Here is a 23,658-nt window from a genome sequence, read left to right on the forward strand (position 1 = left end):
AGAGGAAAATAGAGAGGGTCCCTGTCCCACAAAAGTCCTTAGAAGCATCTCAAGGTTGTGTATCCTGGACTTTGTTTGGGTCGCTTGACTATCTGTGAGACCAGTGGCCATGAATGAAATCAATGCCATCTGAATTGTGTTGACTGAGGATGGGGGCGGGTCTGGTTTTCTGGAGGCAAATCTTCAAACACAGAGAACGAAGATGGCAAAGACATGAGATACCTAGAACTGCCATGGTCCCTTCTCTAAAGAGCAGGATGCTTTAATCCAGACTGAGCATCCACTATCAGGATGTTTGTGAATTTCTTGATGTCTAACCGTGGACCCTAACTTAGGAAGAGAAAGAAAATAAGCTTAGTCTCTTTTTCCAGTGTGTGTCCCACCAGATACCAAATTACTTTTAATTGCATTCCTAAAATAAACAATGTATTCATTTTTAAAAAATTTGTTTTGAGGCTGGGCACAGTGACTCACTCCTGTAATTCCAGCACTTTGGGAGGCTGAGGCGGCAGGATTGCTTGAGCCCAGTTCAAGACCAGCCTGGGCAATGTAGCGAGACCCTGCCTGTACAAAAATTTTTTTTTAAAAAAAGCTGAGTGTGGTGGCATGTGCCTGTAGTCCCAACTACTCCGGATGCTGAGGTGGAAGGATCACCTGAGCCTGGGAGGTCGAGGCTGCTGTGAGCCGTGATCATACCACTGCACTCCAACCTGGGCAACAGAGTGAGATCTTGACTCAAAAAAAAATTTTTTTTTAAAAATTTTGAAACAGTTTTAGATCTACTAAAATTCACAAAGAGAGCACAAGAGAGTTCTCACATCCCACACACCCATTTCCCCCTATGATTAGCATCTTACATTAGTGTGGCACATGTATTATAATTAATGAAAGAATATTGATACATTATTCCTAACCAAACTCCATATTTCATTCAGATTTCCTTAGTTTACCTAATAGTCTTTTCAGGATCCAAGATCTCATCCAGGATACCACATTTTATTTAATTGTCATGTCTCTTTAAGCTCCTTTTGGCTGTGATAGTTCTCAGACTTTTCTTGTTTTTAGTGACCTTGACTGGAAAAGTACTGGTCAGGTATTTCGTAGAATATCCCTCGATTTGGGTTTGTCTCACATTTTTCTAATAATTAGACTGGTGTCATAGGGGTTGAGAAGGAAAGCCTTTTGAGAAGGATTAACCACAGAGATAATAAAGTGCCCCTTACTTCATATCATGCTGAGGGTACAGACTATATACTAGACATATAACTTATCACAGTGATTGCCGGTTTTCTCCCCTGTACCACCCCCATTTTCTCACCCTCCCCCATACTGCCATCTTTGGAAGGAAGCCACTGTGTACAGCCCACTCTGAAAGAGTCGAGAGCCATGTCTCTCACTTCCTCAAGAGGAGAGTATATACATCAATTATTTGTGATTCTTCTGGGCAGATTCTTCTGGCCTGTATAACCAGATTATAGTGGTTACAATTCAGTATTATTTTACTTATTTTTTTTCTCAAATTGCTCCAGCTTTGATCTGGAACCAAAATTCTTTGGAAACTCTTTTGATTGTCTTCTTTGCTCTTTATAATAATCCCATCTGTTTTTCTTTTTTTGTTTTTTTTGTTTTTTGACACTGTCTTACTTTTACTTTCTGGCACTAACAAGATGCTCCAGGATCATCTTGTGTATTTTCGGCCCCAGTGCTAGAATCAGTCATTTCTCCAAGAAGCCCTGCTTATTTTTTATTTTAAATATGTGGGGTACAATTCAGGGTTAGGTATACGAATGTTCATGATGCAGGTACTCTTGTCGATAAGGTATGCCCTCCCCTCCTCTGCATCTCACAACTGCCAATTCCTTTCTTACAGTATTATGAACGTCGTTCAAGTTCTGCTTGTGAGTGAGAACATGTGATACTCAGTTCTTTGTTTCTGTGATAGATCACTCTGTATTATAGCCTCTAAATCCATCCAGGTTGCGGTAAAGTTCATAATTTTGTCCTTTATGGTTGCATAATATTCCATCATGTATATGTACCACATTTTAAAAATCCAGTTCTCTTTCAATGGGCAGCATGGTTTGTTCCATGTTTTTGCTATTGCAAGTAATGCTGCAATAAACGTGTGTGTGTGGGTATCTTTTTCATAGAGTGATTTGAGATCCTCTGTGAACCCCAGTAAGGGGATTGCAGGGTTGTATGGAATTGTGTGGAAGGGTCATATGGAAGGTCAATTTTTAGATCTTTTAGGAATCGCCAAATTGTTTTCCACAGAAGTTGTACTAGTTTACACTCCCAGCAACAGTGTAGAAGTGTTCCTTCTTACCCACATCCTCACCAGCATCTGTTGTTTTTTGAGTTATTGATGATGACCATCCTGACTGGAGTTAGGTGGTATCTCAGTGTAGTTTCAATTTGCATTTCTTTGATGACTAGTGAGGTGGAGCATCTTTTCATGTATCTGTTGGCTGCTTGTATATCTTTTTTTGAGAGGTGTCTTTTCATATCTTTTGCCCACTTTGAAATAGGGCTGTTTGTTTTTTTTCTCAGCACATTTGAGTTCTTGTAGATCCTAGATGTTAGGCCTTTGTCAGATATATAGTTGGCAAGTATTTTTTTCCAAGTTTGTGGGCTGTCTCCCTGCTGTCTCAATGGTTTCTTTGGCTTTGCAGAAGCTTTTCAGTTTGATGAGGTCCCACTTATTTATCTTATTTCAAAGGTGACACAAACAAATGGAAAAATAGTCCATTCTCATGGATTAGAAGAATCAACATTGTTAAGATGTCGATCCTACCCAAGGCAATCTACAGATTAATGTAATTCTCATTAAATTACCAGCAGTATTCTTCTCAGACCTGGAAATGACAATACAGGAATTCATATGGAAACAAAAATGACCACAAATAGCCAAAACAACCCTCAGCAAACAAAGCAGGAGGCATCACGCTCCCAGACTTTAAGCTTCATTATAAAGCTACAATAATAAAAATATTCTGGTATTGGTACAAGAACAGGCTTATAGACCAATGGAACAGGATAGAGATTCCAGAAGCAAAACCTCATTTCTCAACCAACTCATCTTCAACAGAGCCTCCACCATTAACCACTGGGGAGAGGAGGACCTCTTCAGTAAATGGTGCTGGGGAAACTGGCTGATCACATACAGATTAAAACAAGACCCCTACCTATCACCATACACAAAAATCAACTCTAAATGAATCAAAGACCTAAATGTAAAACCTCAAACTCTTTTTGTCTTCTCTATCTCAAAATTGGGCTTTTATTTTGGTGATCTGGATTCTTCTGCAGAAGTTAGGGTTTTGGTGGTCTTACTTTTCCAGCTTCCTTAGGTGATTTGTTTGGCTGTTAACTTGTGAACTTTCCATTTTCTTCATGTGTGTTTGTAGAGATGTGAATTTCCCTCTTAGTCCTGCTTTCATGGCACCCTAGAGATGTTTCTTCATTTTCATTTTTTTCCAGGTATCTTTTAACTTTGTTTTGATTTCTGTGTTGACCGAGGAGTTGTTTAGCACCATGCTGTTTAGTGTCCATGTCTTTGTGGGTTTTGGGGGAACTTTGTTGGTGTTGATATTTATTTTTATTCCACTGTGGTCTGATAAGATGCATGCCAGAATTTCAATCTTATGGAATTTGTTTATGCTTGATTTATTGCTGAGGATGTGGTTGATCTTAGAGTAAGTTTCATGTAGTGATGAGTAGAATGTATATTCTGTGATTGTTGGGTGGAGTGTTCTGTAGGTATCAATTAAGTCCATTTGGTCAAGTGTCACATTGAGGTTCTGGATCTCCCTATTGACTTTTTGTCTTGATGATTTGTCTAGGGTTGTCTGTGGGGATTTAAGTCCCCATCTATGATAGTGTTAGAGTCAATATCTTTTTAAATTTATCTCAAAGCTGCTTTATGAAAGTTGGTGCTCCTATGTTGGGTACATATATGTTTAGGATAGATATTTCTAGCTGATAGATTGAACCTTTTGTCATTATGTAGTGACTTTCTGTATCTTTTTTTTTTTTTGAGTTGTAGTCTCTCTCTTGTTACCTAGGCTGGAGGAGTGCAGTGGCATGCTCATGGCCACCGTAGCCTTGACCTACTGGTCTTAGGTGACCCTTCCACCTCAGCCTTCCAATCATATCTTTTAAAATTTTGGATGGATTAAAGGGTATTTTGTCTGATATTGAGATTATGACTCCTGCTTTTGTTTGTGTTCTGTTTACCTGAAATTTTGTTTCCCATCCTCTTACTTTGAGTCTGTGAACATCCTTTCTGGTGAAATGAATCTCTTGGAGATAATATATTGTTACTTCATGATGTTTTATCCAATTTGCCACTCTATGTCTTTTCAGTGGTGCATTTAATCCATTCACATTCAGGCTGATTATTGAGGTGTGAGAGTTTATCCCCCTCATGAGGTTCTCATAGTTTGTTGTTTGTTTGTTTGTTTGTTTGCTTATTGTCTTTCTTTTGATTTTTGCATTGATTCACACATGTTGTTTCTGTAGATGTCTGTTGCTATTCTAATTGGTCTTCCCTGGTAGGCAGTCTGACATTTTTCTCTTGGTGTCTTTAGAATTTTTTCTTTTATACCTACTTTGTGTAGGCGAATTACTATGTGTCCAGGAGTAGGTCTTCTCATTTGTTGTCTTGCAGGGGTTCTCTGAATCTCTTGTGTTTGAATGGTGACATCACTGATGAGATGAGGAAAGTTTTCTTGAATAAGTTCATGGAATGTTTGTTCCAGGGTGGTCTGTGTCTGCCTCAGGGATTACAGTTTGTCTTGGGCTCAGCCTCTTGAAACAGCCACTCATCTCTTAAAGGTTTTGTTCTGTCTTTTAAAGCTTCTTTTCTATATTTTTAACAGTTTAGATTTGTTCTTAGTAGTCCTCAAGCTCTGAGATTCTTTCCTCTGCTTGGTTAATTCTGCTTTCCATGCTTATCAGTTTATTACTTATTTCATTCACTGTATTCTTTATTGCTGTTATCTCAGTTGTCAACTCCTTCATTCTTTCTTCTTGTCTCTTCTCATTTTCATTTATTCTCTCTATTAATATCTTTGATATCTGGGTTTGTGGTTTGAGACCAGTTATTCTGGTGGCTCTTCATTGTTTGAGTTCCAAAGTCTAAATTCTCAGTGATTGACCTCCCAGGGGTCTGTGTGAGTCTCATATTCTTCCTTTGGTTTTTCTTCATTGGTGTAGGTTTTCTTCTCCCTCTTTTTTTAACCTTTTCTTTAATTCTTTTGTTCAGTGATGGGGGATAACTTTTATTTTTGTTTGCTCAATCTCCTATTCTTCCTTATGTACATCCTCTGGTTTTGTTCAATTCTGAAGCTGGACTGGTGTGGGAGCCTATGCTTTTTGCAGTTTTGAGATTTAATTAAGGGGGAGCTGTGATACAGAAGCTATCTGCAGATCCTAGTGTCCACTGACAGGTATGTGGGCTCCCTGGAACCCACTTCCCACTGCCTTACAATCTGTCCATGCAGTGAGGGTGTCTGTTTGTCCCCTGAAAGCAAAATGAGATAAGAAATTGGGAAAGAATGGAAAAAGGAAGGAGGAAGATGAAAGGAAGGTAGAGAGAAGGAGGAGGAGGAGGAAAAGAGGCAAGTGCACCAACTGATGAATAAACAGAGAAACAAATAAAGACAGAAAAAATAAAAAAGACAAAAACATACAGAGAATTATTCAAACAAACAAATAGAACCCTCCCTGTTGGTGTACTCTCCCTCAAAATACCCATATGCAAACAGAGAATCTAAAAAAAAGAAAATTAAAATAATAGAAACAAAGCAAGTATGAAAACATAAACAAAAATAGAAAGAGAGACAGAAAAAAGGAAAAACTAAAATAAAAAATGAACAAGAAAAAAAACTTACTCTGTGGCCCTTTCTGTAACTCCAGTTTCCCTTTGGCTGCTGGCTCTGCCTCAAGTAGTGACTCTGGCCTCCACCTCTGTAGGAGGAGGATGGATCAGATCCGGATTCACCTTACGCACTGCAGCTGTCAGTCTCCCACTCAGATCTGACATGTGTCCTGTTCCAGCATGGGGGAGGGGCATCTGTCTCTCCAAATCCGATGAGAGGATAGCTTCTGCATTCCAAGATGGAGGCTGGTTGGAGCTGGGCAGAGCAATGCAGATCTCTGCCTGGTTCTGGGATTGAGAAGACAGCGCCCTTCAGCGTCTCATCACCAGCGTTTGCGCTTTATTCCAGATATCCATGATATCTGGATGGTTCCTTTTCCACGGTTCCTTCTGCTTGTGCCTGGCCTGCTGCTGCAGGTGATGGCATGGGCCAGGTGCCAGGTAGTGAGGGGCAGCTGTTGTCTGCTGCCTCCTCTCAAGAGAGCCCCAAGATCAGCAGACAATTCTGCCTGCCCGGGTCTCCAATCTCAGGGCAGTGGTGGGTTGCAGTTACCTCTGGAGGAGAGCCCCAGGTGCATGAACCTGAGTCCCCCCTCAGATACACTTTCACTCACCCACTGGCACATACCCACTCATGCAAAGAGTTTTTAATGGACACTTGCTTTTGCAGAGTCTCTCACAGTCCAACCTGTTCCGTGGTCATCTTGCCCCTAAAACTGCCCTGGTTTTTTTTTTTTTTTTTTTTTTTTGAGTTGGAGTTTCACTCTGTCACCCAGACTGGAGTGGAGTAGCATGCTCCTGGCCACCACAGGCTCGACCTGCTGGGCTCTGGTGATCCTTCCACCTCAGCCTTCCAAATAGCCAGAACTACAGGCATGCACTACCACGTCTGGCTAATTTTTGATTTATTGTAGAGACAAGGTCTCGTCAAGTTGCCCAGGTGGGTCTCAAACCTGTGGACTCAGGCAACCTACTTGCCTCAGCCTCCCAAAGTACTGGGATTACAGGCCGAGCCACTGAGCCCAGCCTGCCCTGGTTTTTAAAATTAGAGAATGGCATTAGAGTCTTAAGATCTGGGTGCAATCTGTGCTCAATATATACATTTTAATTTTTATGTGTTTTTAATTTTAATTTCCATTTTTTAAAATACAGACTCTCACTCTGTCACCCAGGCTGGAGTGCATTGGCAGGATTATAGTTTACTGCAGCCTCTAACTGGTCTCAAGTAATCCTCCCGTCTCAGCATCCTGAATAGTTGGGACTACAGTCATGTGTCATCATGTCCAGCTAATTTGGAATACTTATTTTTGAGAAAGCCAGATACTATGTTTTAAAAAAAAGTCCAACTATGCTGAGACTTCTATCCCTCCTGAGTAGCTAGGACTACAGGCATGCACTAGCAAGCCTGGCTAATTTCTTGTAGTGGTAGGGTCTTGCTATGTTGCCCAATCTGGTCTCAAACTCAGCATACATATTTTTAAAAATAAAATTGAATGTTTGTAACTAAAAAAAAATAGTGAATTTCTCCTATTATTTAACATTAAAATTGAAGCTATTTTGTGTGCTTTCCTCTGGCTTTTACTTCCATATTACTGCTGGTTTTGCCTGATGAATCCATGAGACTCCATCTGGTGAGCCCCTGTAAGGATAAGTAGACTTTGGTTTTCTCCTTCCCACCCCACTTCTTCTTGACCTGTCTTCCTCATGTCATCACATCACAGTTTGTGTTCAGCTAGTAGCCAGACCTTCCATGATCACGACCATGTAACTCTCTTTCACATTTAGCAAATGGACCATCATTACATCTTTCTTGTGCCTTTTATCTTTTCTGGTTGTAATAATTGCCTCATTTTCCCTTTCCTTAATTTCCCAAGTGTCCATTTAAAAAAGGAGGAGAAGATTTTCTCGGAATCCCTTTATTTCTATCCCTGCCTCTTGTTAGTCTGACTTTTCTGAATCCAGAACCTCACCTGATATTTGTATTTTCACTGATACCTTTGTTATGGGCATTATTGAATGTCTGAGACTTGTTTGACTGGTTACAATCAAATGAGGATTAAAAAACAAAGCAAAACATCCTCAAATTTTCTCTCTGGTGCTAAGGAGAAACTAGCACAGGTATGCTTGGTCTTACCGACACGTTACCCTAAGGTTCACAGTTCAAAAATGGATACAATGATTATTGATGGGCTTTGCAGTCAGAGAGTCCTGGGCTTGAGTCTATTTCTACAACTTTTAGCTGTGGGTACTACATAATTTATTTCATTCCTTTAAGACTCAGTTTCCTTATCTGTCAAATAGGAAAATAATATCTATTTCTTAGGGTTGCGCGAATTAAGTAATGCATCTTTGTCACACAGCAAGGTGCCTAATTCAACAACATTAAATAAATACTGGTAATGATATAATCCTGTTTTAGAAAACACATCTGGCTGATGAGCACCAATTTGATTCCTTCTCTAACTTGTTCTGTGGTGTTGAGTATATCATTAAATCTATAAAATCTGGCTGGGCACAGATTTTCCTAATGCCTTGAGAAGCCAAGGTGGGAGGATCACTTGAGGTCAGGAATTTGAGACTGCAGTGAGAAACAAAGCAAGACCCCATCTCTACAAATTAAGAAAAAGAATTAGCCAAATGTGGTGGTGTGTACCTGTAGTCCTACTACTCAGGAGACTGAGGCAGCAAGATTTCTTGAGCCCAGGAGGTCAAGGCTGCAGTGAGTCATGATGGTGCCACTGTACTCCAGCCTGGGTGACAGACTGAGACCCTGACTCTTAAAAAGAAATAAATCAAGGGATAGAACTCAAAAGGGCCTTAAATATCGTCTAGCTCAGGCCCTGCGATCTGATTCACAAACTATCTTGTGGGTCCTACCCTATCAAGTGGTGGAACTGGGCCTTGACCTTGTACGTGCTTGTTGCCGGAGCCCATGTCGGAACCCTCACGGTATGTTTCCTCTACTCTGCCTCCATTTTTCTTTCTGAATAAACTCAAATGGTGTTTTTGGTTTATGTGATGATTGATGGCAGCTCTGCTTGTCTTCTTCCTTCATTATTCGGGCAATGGGACTGGAGTCAGAGTGAAGAAGGGCCCAGAATGGGGGTGGAGCCTAATTCCCGTCTAGCTTTGCTTTGGCCCCATGAGGAATCCACATGTAAACAATTGCCAGCATGGAGAGTTCACTGCATTTCATCACCGGCTACACAGAAGCCAGGATGACCATGGCTCATGCATGGGTCATACGTGCACACACACACGGGAGAACATTTGTGGGTGCTTGAGCACATATAGGAAATCTGCCATATGCATGGACTCAGAGACACACTCACACCCACGCCACCTCTCCATACACACTGGTCACCAGGAGTAATGTGCTCAGCACATTTTATCATACATCACTCATGGGAGGAGGCCATTCGGGACAGGGAAAGGGAAGATTAGGAGGTGTAAAGAGAAATGAAACTCAAGGATCCCACCCTGTCAGCGTTAATTAGGTTATAAGAGCTGAACTTTAGACAAACAGACAGACTCCTGCGGCCTGTCCGCCATCAAAATGTCTAAAGGACCTCTCATTCTGTGGCTGGTGATTGAGCTTGGGCAACTGTATCTGAGTAAGTCTCCGGAAGCATCCTCGCAGGTATCCCTGGAAGTCTTGCTGTCATGGAAGGATCTCCATGCACCTGAGGAGGCAGAAGCCCATTTGATCCCAGAATCCCTCCCCTCTCCATGAGCTTTCTTCTTGGAAGGTCCCTCTCTGCCTTGGTTAAAGGGGTTTATCCAGAGACAGGTTTTGGGATCTTAGGGTGGGGTGATTTGTGCTTATATTGGAAAGGGCAATTGAAAAGAAGACACATAAATAAGGGGCTAGATAGATGGGGGGAAAGAACTGTCCTCTGCTGGTGTTACTCATATCATCAAAACCAGAAGACTTTGCTCCGGTGAGAGTTGCTATTTTAATTCATATCATTCCCTTTATTTTTTGAAGTGTTCATTTGCTTTCTGTTTTGCTTTGTCAGAGTGAGGCTGCATGGTGAGGCTTCTTTACAGCACATTGTTTCCAGGTTTTGTACAATGCAAACGTACACACTGGGTTTTGGCCAGCAAAGCCCTTGAACCCTGGTGGGATAGGACAGGTGCTCTGAGCTGAGCTGCAGCTGTGTCTCGGGGGCTCGTTCTTGACATTGGGCATGTGTCTAAATTGCTCTGGCTTTTCTATGTTTGAGAGACCTGGATAGCACCAGTTTTCACAATCTATGGTTCTGGGACTAGATAATATTAATAGCCCTTGCAGTTTTATAAGCCCATGTTTTAAAAAATTGATACATAATAATTTTACATATTTATGGGCTATTTTGATATGTGCATATAATGTATAATCATCAAATCAGAATAATTAGGCTATCCATCACCTCGAATATTTATATTTCTTTGTGACGAGAACATTCCAAACCTCTTCTTCTGTTTATTTTGAAATTTCCAGTAAATCTCCCCCCAACAATACAAACAACAAGCAATAGATTATTGGTAGCTATAGTCACTGTACTGTACTAGTGAACACTGGAACTTATTCCTTCTCTCTAGCTGTTGTTTGGACCCTTTGACCAACCTCTATTCATTTCTTCTCTACCTTCCCCTTCTCCACCTCTGGGACTCATCATTCTACTCCCTACCTTCATGAGATCAACTTTTTTAGTCCCCACCGATAAGTGGAAACATGCAATATTTGTCTTTCTGTGACTGTGAAACCGAACATAATGACCTCCAGTTCCATCCGTGTTGGTGAAAATGACAGAACTTTATTCTTTTTTATGGTTGAATAATATTCCGCTGTGTGTGTATACCATATTTTCTTTTTTTTCCTTTTTATTTTTTTGAGTAGGAGTCTCTGTTGCCCATGCTGTAGTGCCATGGCATGCAAACGATCACCGCAGCCTCAGCCTGCTGGGCTCAGGTGATCTTCTGCCTCAGCCTCCCAAGTAGCTGGAATTACAGGCACGTGCCACCAGGCCCGGCTAATTTTTTGACTTACTGTAGAGACGAGGTCTTGCCAAGTTACCCAGGCTGGTCTTGAACCCCTGGACTCAGGTAATCCTCTCGCCTCCGCTTCCCAAAGCGCTGGGGTCACAGGCATGAGCCACCACGCCTGGCTATCACATTTTCTTTATCCGTTTATCTGTTGATAGACACTTAAGCTGAGTCCATATTTCAGTCCATATTGGGAATAGCGCTGTGATAAACATGGGGGTGCTATCATGATATCTCTTGGATAAACTGATTTCCGTTTTTTTTTTTTTTTGGTGCATTAACACATTTGTGCATCAACACATCATGGCATGAAGCAGATGGTACTTAGACAAGCGTACAGTGATGTGTCACATTCCCGTATAAGATACTTGCTTAGATTTACAGGTAGACTGGCGTTCCATCTCACGTGTGCTCCAGGTAAGGCAGGCAAGCGATGCCCGTGAGCAGCTGCAGGAACTTTCAAAGCTTTTCTCCTTCATCAGCACTCCTGGTCTTACACACGATGAGCCTCACCCACCCCATTCCCACCCAAATCTCCTGGCAAACTTCAACAGAATAGGGTTTCACAGGGATCCAGACACTTTTTATCTTTTTTTTTTTTGATGAGGAGAAAGAGTTTAATGATGGCAGGGTGACTCAATCCAGACACTTTTAATAATGCTCTGAAGCATCTTGACACAGGACCAACGAGTCAGGTCGCGCCAGATCCCACAGCCAACAACTCGGAAAGGTCCTGATTTCCTTTCTGTTGGATATACACCCAGCAGTGGGATGGCTGGATCGTATTTTTTGGTTTTGTGAGGAACCTCCATACTGTTTTCCACAGTGGCTGGCCTCATTTACATCCCCACAACAGTGTATAAGAGTTCTCCTTTCTTGGTCTCCTCACCAGCATTTGTCATTTTTTTCTTTTTGATAATAGCCAGTCTCACTGAGATGAAATGTTACCTCGTTGTGGTTTTGATTTGCATAGCCCTGAGAATTAGTGATGTTAAGCGTTTTTTCATGTACCTCTTGGCCATAGGGATGTACCAACATGGCATATGCTTCAAACATGCTGCAGGAGAAAAAACTCACGTTCCAAGGGAAACAAACATGTTCCCCTCCCAAATCTGTACCCTACTGTTCTTTCTGCCTTTCTTTCCTCCATAACTCCATATACCCACAGGTCTCTACTGAAGTTTTTCCTCACTGCTCTGTGGCCTCTGGGCTGGTTTTGGTGTTTCTGCTATGAGTTCCCTGCACCCTGGAGTTCTGGTACCAGAGAACTTGTCCCCCTATGGTAATTGCTCACCTGCCTCTGTCCTCAGACACCCTGTAGGCTCCATTAGGACAGGCCAAGTCTGCCATGTTGCTTGCACTGCATCACCTAGTTCCATGCTTGGAATATAATAGACACTCAAGAAACGACTGGCTGGGTGCAGTGGCTCACGCCCTTTAGGAGGCTGAGGTGGGAGGATTGCTTGAGTAGGTGTTCATGACTAGCTGGGCAACATAGTGAGGCCTCATCTCTACAAAAAATAAAAATAACAAACAAATAAACAACTGTGGAATGAAAACAGTTCCTACCACTGTGTGAACCCCGCTTTTATTTATTTGTTTGGATGTAAGAAACTATAGTCTGCATTTTCATTCATGATTTTTTTTTTTTGAGTAGGAGTCACACTCTGTTATCCAGGCTGGAGGGCAGTGCCATGCTCCTGGCCACCGCAGCCTCGACCTGCTGGGCTCAGGGGATCCTTTCGCCTCAGTCTTTCAAGTAGCTGAAACTATAGGCACGTGCCACCATGCCTGGCTAATTTTTTGATTTGTTGTAGAGATGAGGTTTCGCCAAGTTGTCCAGGCTGGTCTCGAACCCCGGGTTCTCAGGCAATCCTCTCAGCTCAGCCTCCCAAAGTGCTGAGATTATAGGCGTGAATCACCATGCCCAGCCTCATCCATGTTTTTTACTGGTCTTTACTTATCCCAGAAACTTGAAGCTTGGAGCATTTTGTTAAGTTGAAAGTTGCCAAGGTCTATGTCAACCTGTCCTGCTATTGGCAGGACACTGGTTGACTAGGCTTTTCCAACCTTGCTTGTAGGAGGTAGCACCTGCTGAACTGGTTTAATTACTATTATTATATATTTTTTTAGAAATGGAGTTTCGACTGGGCTCCGTGGCTCAGCCTGTCATCCCAGCACTTTAGGAGGCCAAGGCGAGTGAATTACCTGAGTCCAGAAGTTTGAAACCAGCCCAGGCAACTTGGTGAGACTTCATCACTACAATAAATCAAAAATTATTCAGGTGTGGTAGCATGCACCTGTAGTTCCGGCTACTTGGAAGGCTGAGGTGGAAGGAGCAGCTTGACACTGGGGTGGCCGTGAGTATGCCACTGCACTCCAGCCTGGGCGATGGAGTGAGACTCCAAACCAAAAAAAGAAAAAAAGAAAAAGAAAAGAAATGGAGTCTCGTTTTCAGGAAGATGAAGAGATCATAATCTATATGATCCATCCTTCTTTCCTTCCTTCCTTCCTCCCTCCCTCCCTTCCTTCCTTTTTAAGAGATAGGGTCTTGCTCCATCACCCAGGCTGGAGTAGTGCAGTGGTGTGATCACTGCTCACCTCAGCCTCAAACACCTGGGCTCAAGTGATCCTCCCACCTCAACCGCCTAGGTAGCTGAGACTACTAATATGGGCCACCAGGCCTGGCTAATTAAAAAAAAATTTTTTAGAGGCAGAAACTCACTTTGTTGCCTGGGCTGGTCTCAAACTCCTGGCCTCCAGCGATCCTCCTGCCTTGGCCTCCCAAAGTACTGGGAATGCAGGTGTGAGCCACCATGCCCAGCCTGGTGTTTTTGTTTTTGTTTGTTTTTTTATACATGCCTTTTAAAAAAATGACCAACTTGGAAGATAGTGGTTGATCAAAATTGCCAAGGCTCAGAGCTAGATGCACTCTTAAAAGATGCCTTGCACTTGGCAGATGGTGCCACTGAGGCCCAGATTGCCATGTGATGGTTGTACTATCACATGGGAGGTTCCACAAGGTGGAACTGATTTGCTACCAACAATCGTTTATTTCCCGGATAATTTTGCAACTGGAAGGAACTATTTCTCATCTTATTTCTAAATTTGGAAGTTCTTGGTTATGTGTACTAATACTTTCTTAATTTCACACAACATTTGATACTCACCTCTCATGGACCTTCAAAGGGTTTCTGAGGTGAGCATTATCCCCTTTGTCTTTTTTTTTTTTTTTGAGTTGGAGTCTCACTCTGTCGCCCAGACTGGAGTGCAGTGGGCGCTCCCGGCCACCGCAGCCTCGACCTGCTGGGCTCCAGCGAACCTTCCGCCTCAGCCTTCCGAGTAGCCGGAATTACAGGCATGCGCTACCACGCCCGGCTGATTTTTTGATTTATTGTAGAGATGAGGTCTCGCCAAGTTGCCCTTTGTCTTATGATAACAATTAAGTCAGGATTATTGTGGCTTTCCTCCAAGAACACAAAAGCAATGACTGGCAGAATGAGGTTTACAATGTGAGCTCCATGGTTGCTTTTTCTGCCACACTCAGATGCCTGCCTCCTTTACTAATGTTAGTTTTTAATCAGATGAGTAATACAGAAATTCACTTGGTGAAAAATTGAAGATGTCATAAAGCTGAATTCCCTTTTGACCGCTACCCCCAATTCTAGTCCCTTTCTCTAATCATGGAGGTCACTGATACAATGAGTTTGGTGTCTGTTCTACTAGACAATTTTTAATGCTTTTGTTTTCCTATAGCTGAGCCCACAAAAAAAGGGAAACTGTTTTCTTTATTTTACAAGAAAAGTTTTATGGTTTATGCCTTGTTTTGAAATTATGCCTTGTCCTCTTTATCGTTCATATGGTCTGAAGTTTTCATGTCAATTCATGTCGGTCTGTCTCTAATCCTGTTTATCTACACAGAATTCCAGGGAATAAATACACACCAGGTTAGCCATTCCCCATATACACGTTGTTTGTTCCATTTGCATAGATATGGCGGCTGCAATACATATTTGTAAATAGGCATCTTTGTGTGCCTCTGTTTTTCTAGGATAGATGACAAATGTGAAATGGCTTAGGCATATCTAGGACACACGTGTATTGAATATGAATAGAAACTGCCCAGCCTGGGCAACATAGCAAGACCACATCTTTATTTAAAAACATCAAAAAATTAGCCAGGCATGGTGGTGCTCACCTGTAGCCCCAGCTACTCGGGAGACCGAGGTGAAAGGATCGCCTGAGCCCAGGAGGTTGAGGTTGCAGTGAGCTGTGATTGTGCCACTGCACTCCAGCCTGGGCAACAGAGTGAGTCCCCGACTCATAAATGAAGAAAGAAAGAAACTGCCCAATTGCCACACAGAGTGGCTGTACAAGTTCACTTTCCCATTTCCCTCCAGTTTACTCCGAAGGCTCAGTCCTTTCTGAGGTCTCTTCCCATAGGATCTGGAAGTCTGGTTTCTTCTCACTCTGGCCACCACTTACTATTACTCGCATTCTAAGTTTTTGCCAGTCTAAAGGGTGAAATTTATCGGCTTCTCATATTTTTTCATCTATGCAATGCCTATTGTGTCCTTTGTCAGTTTTCCTTGGGGGGTCTTTTCTCATGGCGGGGTAGGATGCCTCTGTTAAAACCAGGACACTTGGGGAAATAGACTGCTGAATCTCCGGTGGAATACTGCCTGCACATTTTAAAAATTAATTTGCCCAGTGTTCATAGGAACACGCTTCTGTTTCAGTAATTCGTTTTAGGCACATTCGTTCTATGTTGCGAACACAGCTGAGGGCGATGATGATGAATTTTTTCTCTTCCTCCTGGTTTCATGGGAGGCAAAATGGTCTTCCCACCGTCACTATCATCTGTAAGATGTTTCTGCTGTGGCAAAGAGAAGCAACTGGGACTTCAGAGAAGGCTGCAGGCTGGTCGGAATTGGGAATGGCCTTTATCCTAAGAACCAAATGTTAAAACTCAGGGAGCACGTGGTTTTATGACCATCTGGGTGACTCTTGGGGCTCATGAACGCCGGGATGCTCCCGACAGCTGAGTCAGGGAGGAACAAGGCAGTGCTGACCATGTGGTCCACAACTTAGCCAGCTGAGTCATCAGAGTTAGTGAATGAGACTTTCATGGGGGGTTCCCAGGAGAAAACAATGAGCAGAGACCTAGGCACCCGAGGGGAAGCAGGGTATAGTCTTCCTTATCTGAGAGTGACAGCATTTTCTGGGGAGGGGGTCAGTTTAGAATAATCACTGATACTCAGTTAAACCAATGGGCAAAGTGGGCTTGGTGGCTCATACCTGTAATCTCAGCCCTTTGGGAGGCTGAAGCAGGAAGATCACTTGAGGCCAGGAGTTTGAGACCAGCCTGGACAGCATAGCAAGACACTGCCTCTAAAAAACATTTTTTAAATTTAGTCAAGTGTGGTGGCACACTCTTGTAGTCTCAGCTACTTGGGAAGCTGAGACAGAAGGATCATTTGAGTCCAGAAGTTCAAGACTGCATTCCAGCCTGGGTGATCCTGTCTCAAAAAATAATAATAATTAAATAAATACAATAGGCCAGGTTTGGTGGCTCACGCCTGTAATCTCAGCACTTTTGGGGGTTGAGACAGCAGGATTGCTTGCACCTAGGAGTTCGAGGCCAGCCTGGGCAACATAGTGAGACCTTGTCTGTCCAAAAAAAAAAAAAAAGCAGGGCATGGTGGGACATACCTGTAGCCCCAACTATTCAGGAGGCTGAAGCAGGAGGATCACTGGAGCCCAGAAGCTTGAGGTTACAGTGAGCTATGATCGCGCCACTGCACTCCAGCCTGAGCAACAGAATGAACCCTTGACTCAATCAATCAATCAATCAATACATTAATTAAAATAAACCAATGGGCTTAATATTTGCAGCAGTGAAAATGTTTCACAGATGATCAGAGATGGAAGTAATCTTAGAAGAACTTGTCCATTGGTTCTCAAATACAGGGTGAGCAGTCAACTGCATCAGAATGACTGGAGAACTTGATCCATGTACATATTCATGGACCTTGGCCTCAGAGATTCAGATTCAGGCTTGGCCATAAAACATGTACAAGGGTGGACCATGCAAAAAATTCTAGAATTTATTTATAAAGAACGGTGTATTTACTCTTACATGTTTCAACTTTAGTCACCTTTAAAATACTCTTAGTTTGGTGCAGTACATCTATTGATGCCTTTCCCACTGCTCAAAACAGTTTTTGAACTTGTCATTTGTGCCTTTTAGTGTCTCAGCCGTTTTTTTGTTTCTTCTTTCCACATCGGCAAAATGTTTCCCTTTGAGGACTTTTTTTCATCTGAAGAAACAAAAAAATGTCTCCCAGGGCAAGATTGGATGACTAGGGAGGGTGAGGCACAGGGGTCATGTCATTTTTGGTCAAAAACTGAACACTCAACCGCTATGGGGTCAGGTGTGCTCGTAAATTACCCATCATGAAATGGGCAAATGTGTTGAAAGAATCTGCAAAAAAAAAAAAAAAATTCACCAAAGCTGAACACAACCTCCCATAATACTAGCTGGTATAGTGATGCCGATGGGTTCCTAGAACACTTATCTCCTGGGGGAAGCCTGTACTACAAGGGGCCCACCCTCCAAAAAATGATTCTGGTTTGTATGGTGTCTCCTTCAGATATTTAACAAATTCCCCAGGCTATGTTAATGAGCAGCTGAGGCTGGGAGACTCTGAGAGTTCCTTTTATAAACAATGAAAAATTCTGTCTCACTTAGGGAACACCATAAACCCAAGCCTCCAGCATTTTTCTATGTCACAGTTGCCATTTGAGATCGTTCTTGAGGTTCCTTCTAGCTCTAACATAAAACACACACACACACACACACACACACACACACACACACACACACACACACACACTATGCTAAGTGAAATAAGCCAAGCACAGAAAGACTGCATGACCTTACTCATATGTGGAATCTAAAAAGTCAATTAGGCTTCATTCTTCCTTTTTTTTTTTTTTTTTTTTAAGACAGGATCTTGCTCTGTTGCCCAGGCTAGAGTGCAGTAGTGCCATTATAGCTCACTGCAGCCTCAAACTTCTGGGCTCAAGATCCTCCTGTCTCAGCCTCTTGAGTAGCTGGGACTACAGGTGCGGACCTCCACACCCAATTTTTTGTGTGTGTGTGGTAGAAATGGAGCTTGCTATCATTCCCAATCTTGAGCAGTCCTCCTGCCTTGGCCTCCCAAAGTGCTAGGACTACAGGCATGAGTCACCATTCCTGGCCTCGGCTCAAATCTTGACAAGTTCCACCATATTCCAGATATCGTTAAGAGCAACTGACAGTAACAGAAGGACAGGGCACTGAGAATTGCTTGACTGCCTCCAAATCCCATGCCTTTTCTCCTCTGCCAGCAATGGCAAACTCTTAGCTTACAGGCCAAGCGATCCATGGATACAGTTTAACTCACAGAAACAGAGTAGGAAGGTGGTTTGGTTACCAGAGGCGGGGAAGGAGGAGGGATGGGGACAGAGAGATGTTGATCACAGGGTGCAAAAGCTTCACTTAGACTGGAGGACTAAGTTCTAGTGATTTACTGCACTATGTGGTGACCACCGTTAATAATAATGCATTGGATATTTTTAAAAAATTTTTTTAATTTTTAAGATGTGGGGTACAATTCAGGGTTAGGTATACAAATGTTTAATATGCAGGTACCCTTGTTGCTGAGGTGTGCCTCCCTCCCTGCCCCAGCAGTTTTCTACTACTGCCAATCTCCTTCTTAAAGTATTATGAAAATTGTTCAGGGTCTGCTTATGAGTGAGAACATGTGGTACTCAGTTCTTTGTTTCTGTGATAGATCACTGAGTATGATCGACTCTAAGTCCATCCAAGTTGCTGTGAAGTTCATAATTTTTTCCTTCTTTATGGCTGCATGATATTCCCTTGTATATGTACCACAGTTTTTAAAATCTAGTCCTCTCTCAATGGGCAGCATGGTTGGGTAAATGTTTTTGCTATTGTGAATAATGATACAATAAACATAAGTACGCAGGTATCTTTTTCATAGAGTGATTTGAGTTCCTCTGGGTATATTCAACAGAAGGGGGATTGCTGGGTCATATGGAAGGCTGAGTTTTAGATCTTTTAGGAATCGTCAAACTGTTTTCCACAGAGGCTATACTAGTTTATACTCCCACCAACAATGTAGAAGTATTCCCTTTTTCCCACATCCTTTCCAGCATCTGTTGTTTTCTGAGTTATTGATGATGGCCATCCTGACTGGGGTTAAGTGGTATCTCAGTGTGGTTTTATTTCAACATTGCTAAAAGAATAGATTTTTTTTTTTGAGTTGGAGTCACCCAGGATGAAATGCAGTAGCATGATTATGGCTTACCACAGCCTTGACCTCCTGGGCTCAGGCAATCCTCCTGCCTCAGCCTCCTAAGCAGCTGAAACTATAGTTGTATGCCACCAAGCCCAGCTTAATTTTTTAGATTTTTTTGTGGAGATGAGGTCTTGTTATGTTGCCCAGGCTGGTCTCAAACCCCTGGGCTCTAGTGATCCTCCCACCTCGGCATCCCAAAGTGCTGAGATTATATGTGTGAGCCACAGCACCCAGCCAAGAATAGATTTTTAATGTTCTCACTACAAAAATGTGATAAGTTGGTGAGGTAATGGATATGTTAGTTAGCTTGACTGTATACAAAGGTCAAAACATCACATTGTACCCCAGACACATACATAATTATCTTCATGAGAAATGAATAAGAAACGAACCATGAACTCTGCCTGACTTCATATTATCCAACAGCAAACAAATAGTCCAGAGCAGTCATTTACAATTCAAGTAATACAAAGGGAGCAGGACGGGGGGATAAAGGCTCACAGCCTATCTTCCTGTCATGGAATTCTCTGGAATGGGAGACCCACTTGAAACATTCACATCCGTGGTCCACAATCTCCGTTTATGGACATGCAGTAGGTAGAGTGCTGTTCTCAGAGCTGTTTATATGCATTAGCAGAGTAGGATTACAGGGTCAGGACTTTTCACATGAGAGCTGAATGATGACTCAAGATCAGATGGTCTTAATCAGCAAAAAGTTCTTGCTGTGGGGATGGGTTTAGAGTCTCAAGCGGTCAGTTGTCTCTACTTAGGACACAAAAGCATGTGCAGTAGGTGCTCAGCAGCACCAATGGGCACATCAGAATTTAGAAACACATGTTGAGCATGGAGATTCACACCTATAATCCCGCATTTTGGGAGTCTGAGGTGGAGGGACCTCTGGAGGCCAGGAGTTCAAGACCATCCTGGGCAACAAAGTGAAACCCTGACTCCACAAACATTTAAAAATTAGCCAAGTGTGCATCTGTAGTGCCAGCCACTTGGGAGGCTGAGGTGGGAGGATCACTTGAGTCCAGGAGTTGGAGGCTGCAGTGAGCTATGATCACGCCACAGGACTCCAGCCAGGGCAACAGAGTAGGATCCCTTCTCTTAAAAAAAAAATCCCATAGACTACAATTCTCTTCATCTTCGTCAAAACATCTATTGGCACAAAAACCGTGTAGCACAGTTGAGAGATTTTGGTAATGCACGATCTAGTTTTCTCACTTCTCCTTGCAGCCTCAGCCGCATCAGAGATTGTCGTGATGGCGTTTGTGGGTCAACAGGTGACTTTGCCCTGTGTATACGCATCATGGTCTCAGGGCAGCAACAGCATGTGCTGGGGCAGAGGCCAGTGCCCCAACTCCAAATGCAGCCAGGAGCTGGTCCACACAGATGGAGCCAAGGTGACTTGGAGGAAGTCGGCGAAATACCAACTCTGGGGGGACATCCAGCAAGGTAACGTCTCCTTGACCATGTTAAACCCCCGTGAGGATGATGGTGGTGTGTACTGCTGCCGCATAGAGGTGCCCGGCTGGTTCAACGATGTAAAGAAGAACATCCACCTGCAGCTGAGGAAAGGTGCTCACGTGAAGGGGCTCATGTCCATGAAAGCAGGATTCGGTGGTTGGTGGATGACAGATGCAGGAGGTGGTGGTGAAGAGGTGTGGCTGCCTAAGCCATGAGTGGGAAGTGTGTGTGTGTGTATTATTTTTGAGGCAGGGTCTCACTCTGTCATCTAGGCCGGAGTGCACTAGCACAATCATGGCTCACTGCAGACTTGATCTCTTGGGCTTATGCAATCCTTCCACCTCAGCCTTCCAAATAGCTGGGATTACAGGTGCACATCACCATACCAAACTTTTAAAATTTTTTAGAGATGGGTTTTTGCTATGTTGCCCAGGCGGGTCTTGAACTCCTAGCCACAAACAATCCTCCTTCCTTGGTCTCCCAAAGTGCTGGGATTACAGGTATGAGCCACCGTACTTGACTGGGAAGAGTAAATTTGAAATTAGGAGGCTGAGCGCGGTGGCTCAAGCCTGTAATCCCAGCACTTTGGGAGGCCGAGGAGAGAGGATTGCCTGAGTGTAGGGGTTTGAGACCAGCCTAGGCAACTTGGTGAGACCTTGTCTCTACAATTAATTAAAAAATTAGCCAGGCGTGGTGGCATGTGCCTGTAGTTCCAGCTACTTGGAAGGCTGAGGCAGAAGGATGGACCTAGCCTAGTAGGTCGAGGCTGCAGTGGCCATGAGTGTACCACTGCACTCCAGCCTGGGTGGCAGAGTGAGACTCCAACTCAAAAAAAAAAAAAAAAAAAAAGGAGAGAGAAAGAAATCAGGAACCATGATGTAAAGTATGAAGGTAAACTCAAAAATAGCCATAGAAATGAGTGGGTAGAAGGTGGGGAGGGAACCAAGGAATCGCAGGGTCAGTCTGAGGAAAACAGTTGCTACTAATCTAAGGCATTGTTACCTTACAGAAATCTGGGCCCAGTGTTTTCAGGTCTCTTCATTTTTACATAAACTATATCGATTGTTGCAGGTCGGCAGATTTCAAAATATTAAAAATAAATACTTGTGAGCTAAATTGTGTCCATGGATTGGTTGACCTGTAAGCCAAGAGTTTGCCATTTCTGGCAGAGGAGAAAGGGCGTGGGATTTGGAGACAGTCAAGCAATTCTCGGTGCCCTTTCCTTCTGTAACTGTCAGTTGCTCTCGACAATATTTGGAATATGGTGGGACTCATCAAGATTTGAGCTGAGGCCAGGCACAGTGGCTCATGCCTGTAGTCCTAGTACTTTGGGAAGCCAAGGCAGGAGGACTGCTCAAGGCTGGGAATGATAGCAAGCCCCATTTCTACCAAAAAAAAAATTAGGTGTGGTGGCTGGCACCTGTAGTCCCAACTACTCAAGAGGCTGAGACAGGAGGATCTTGAGCCCAGAAGTCCAAGGCTGCAATGAGCTATGAACGCACTACTGCACTCTAGCCTGGGCAACAGAGCAAGATCCTGTCTTAAAAAAAAAAAAAGGAAGAACGAAGCCTAATTCTTACTGCAGATTTTGATGGCCTCCTTGCAGAAGCAACCTGACAGCTGAGACGCGAGCGTTAGGTAGTGTCAGCCCTAAATGCAGAGCAGGGATAGGAAGCAGCAAGTGCAAAAGTTTCTTCAGCTGGAAAGTCATGATGTGTTCAAAGAACGGGAGAAAAGCCAGTTGGTTGGGAAAGCGTGAGAAGGGGCAGTGGAGATGCACGCTTGGAAGGAAAGGCAGGGCCAGGTCAGACGGAGGCTGCATGTGAAGGCACTGGCAAAAGTTGTAAGCAGGGGATGAGCATGATTCGACTTGCCATTTTGAAAGCTGGCTCTGGGCAGTGTGTGGAGAATGATTGGAAGGAGCAGGGTGAGGGCAGGAGATGCAGTGTTACCACCAGGGATCAGAATGGTCCGGGCCAAGGGAGCCGCACTGGTCACAGAAGGCAGAGGAATGCACAGGTCCCAGACACATTCATGTTGTCTCCCTTGCCTTCCATCTCTGACAAGTCTTTTGTTGGTTGCAGCCCCAACAACCACACGCAGAACCACCACCACAACCGTTGCCACGCACAGAACCACTGCTGTGCGCCCTGCCACCTCCCCACGCGTGCTGACGACCACGGCTATGCTTCCAACTAGCACCGTGACAACACCCGTCCTCACAACCAGAACGCCACTTCCGACGAGCACCACCGCTGCCCTCACGACAGCAGTGAGCACGTGCCCTCCGGCTGCCCTGAGCTCCCCACCAGGGGCAACCACAGGTCTCGTGACCCCTGGGCCATCCACTGAGGGGTCCCTCCTCACTGCAGGTACATGTCACAGTGGGCAGTTCTGCTGCCCGAGGTATCTTGGGCTTCTTCATACAGGATTCTCCTACTGAATGCCACGGTGCAGCAACTTGAATGTGTGTATAATAGTTTGCTAGGCCGGCCGAGCTGGGTGGCTTAGCTTGTCATCCCAGCACTTTGAGAGGCCGAGGCGAGTGGATTGCCTCAGCCCGCAGGTTCGAGACCAGGCCGGGCAACTTGGCTGCAATAAATCAAAAATTAGCCGGAGTGGTGGCGCGGTCCTGTGGTTCCGGCTACTTGGAAGGCTGAGGCGTAAGGATCGCTGGAGCCCAGCAGGTCGATGCTGGGGTGGCCGTGAGTGGTCACTGCACTCCAGCCTGGGTGACAGAGTGGGACTCCAACTTGAAAGGCAAAAAAAAATTTTGCTAGGCCAATTATAACAAACACCACAGACCGGGCGGCTTAAGCAACAGGGATTTATTTTTCTCACAGTTCTGGCTGCTAGGAGTCCAAGGTCAAGGTGTCAGCAGCTCTGGTTTCTTCTTTTTTTTTTTTTTTTTTTTTG

General features: G+C 43.7%; 1 protein-coding gene across 1 annotated transcript in view; it reads left to right on the forward strand.

The window, feature by feature from the left end:
* The first annotated feature begins 9,437 nt into the window (after positions 1–9,437).
* The window catches only part of LOC103265289 (T-cell immunoglobulin and mucin domain-containing protein 4), a 48,294-nt gene continuing 34,073 nt past the window's right edge, over positions 9,438–23,658 (forward strand). The window contains exons 1-3 of the mRNA XM_021714978.1: positions 9,438–9,495; positions 20,512–20,853; positions 22,827–23,114. Coding sequence (XP_021570653.1) covers positions 9,438–9,495; positions 20,512–20,853; positions 22,827–23,114 — 688 coding nt within the window. The remainder of the gene's footprint in view (positions 9,496–20,511; positions 20,854–22,826; positions 23,115–23,658) is intronic.

Source organism: Carlito syrichta, unplaced genomic scaffold (genome assembly GCF_000164805.1).
Source record: "Carlito syrichta isolate Samal-C Ts95f unplaced genomic scaffold, Tarsius_syrichta-2.0.1 Scaffold306309, whole genome shotgun sequence".
Lineage (NCBI taxonomy): Eukaryota > Metazoa > Chordata > Mammalia > Primates > Tarsiidae > Carlito > Carlito syrichta.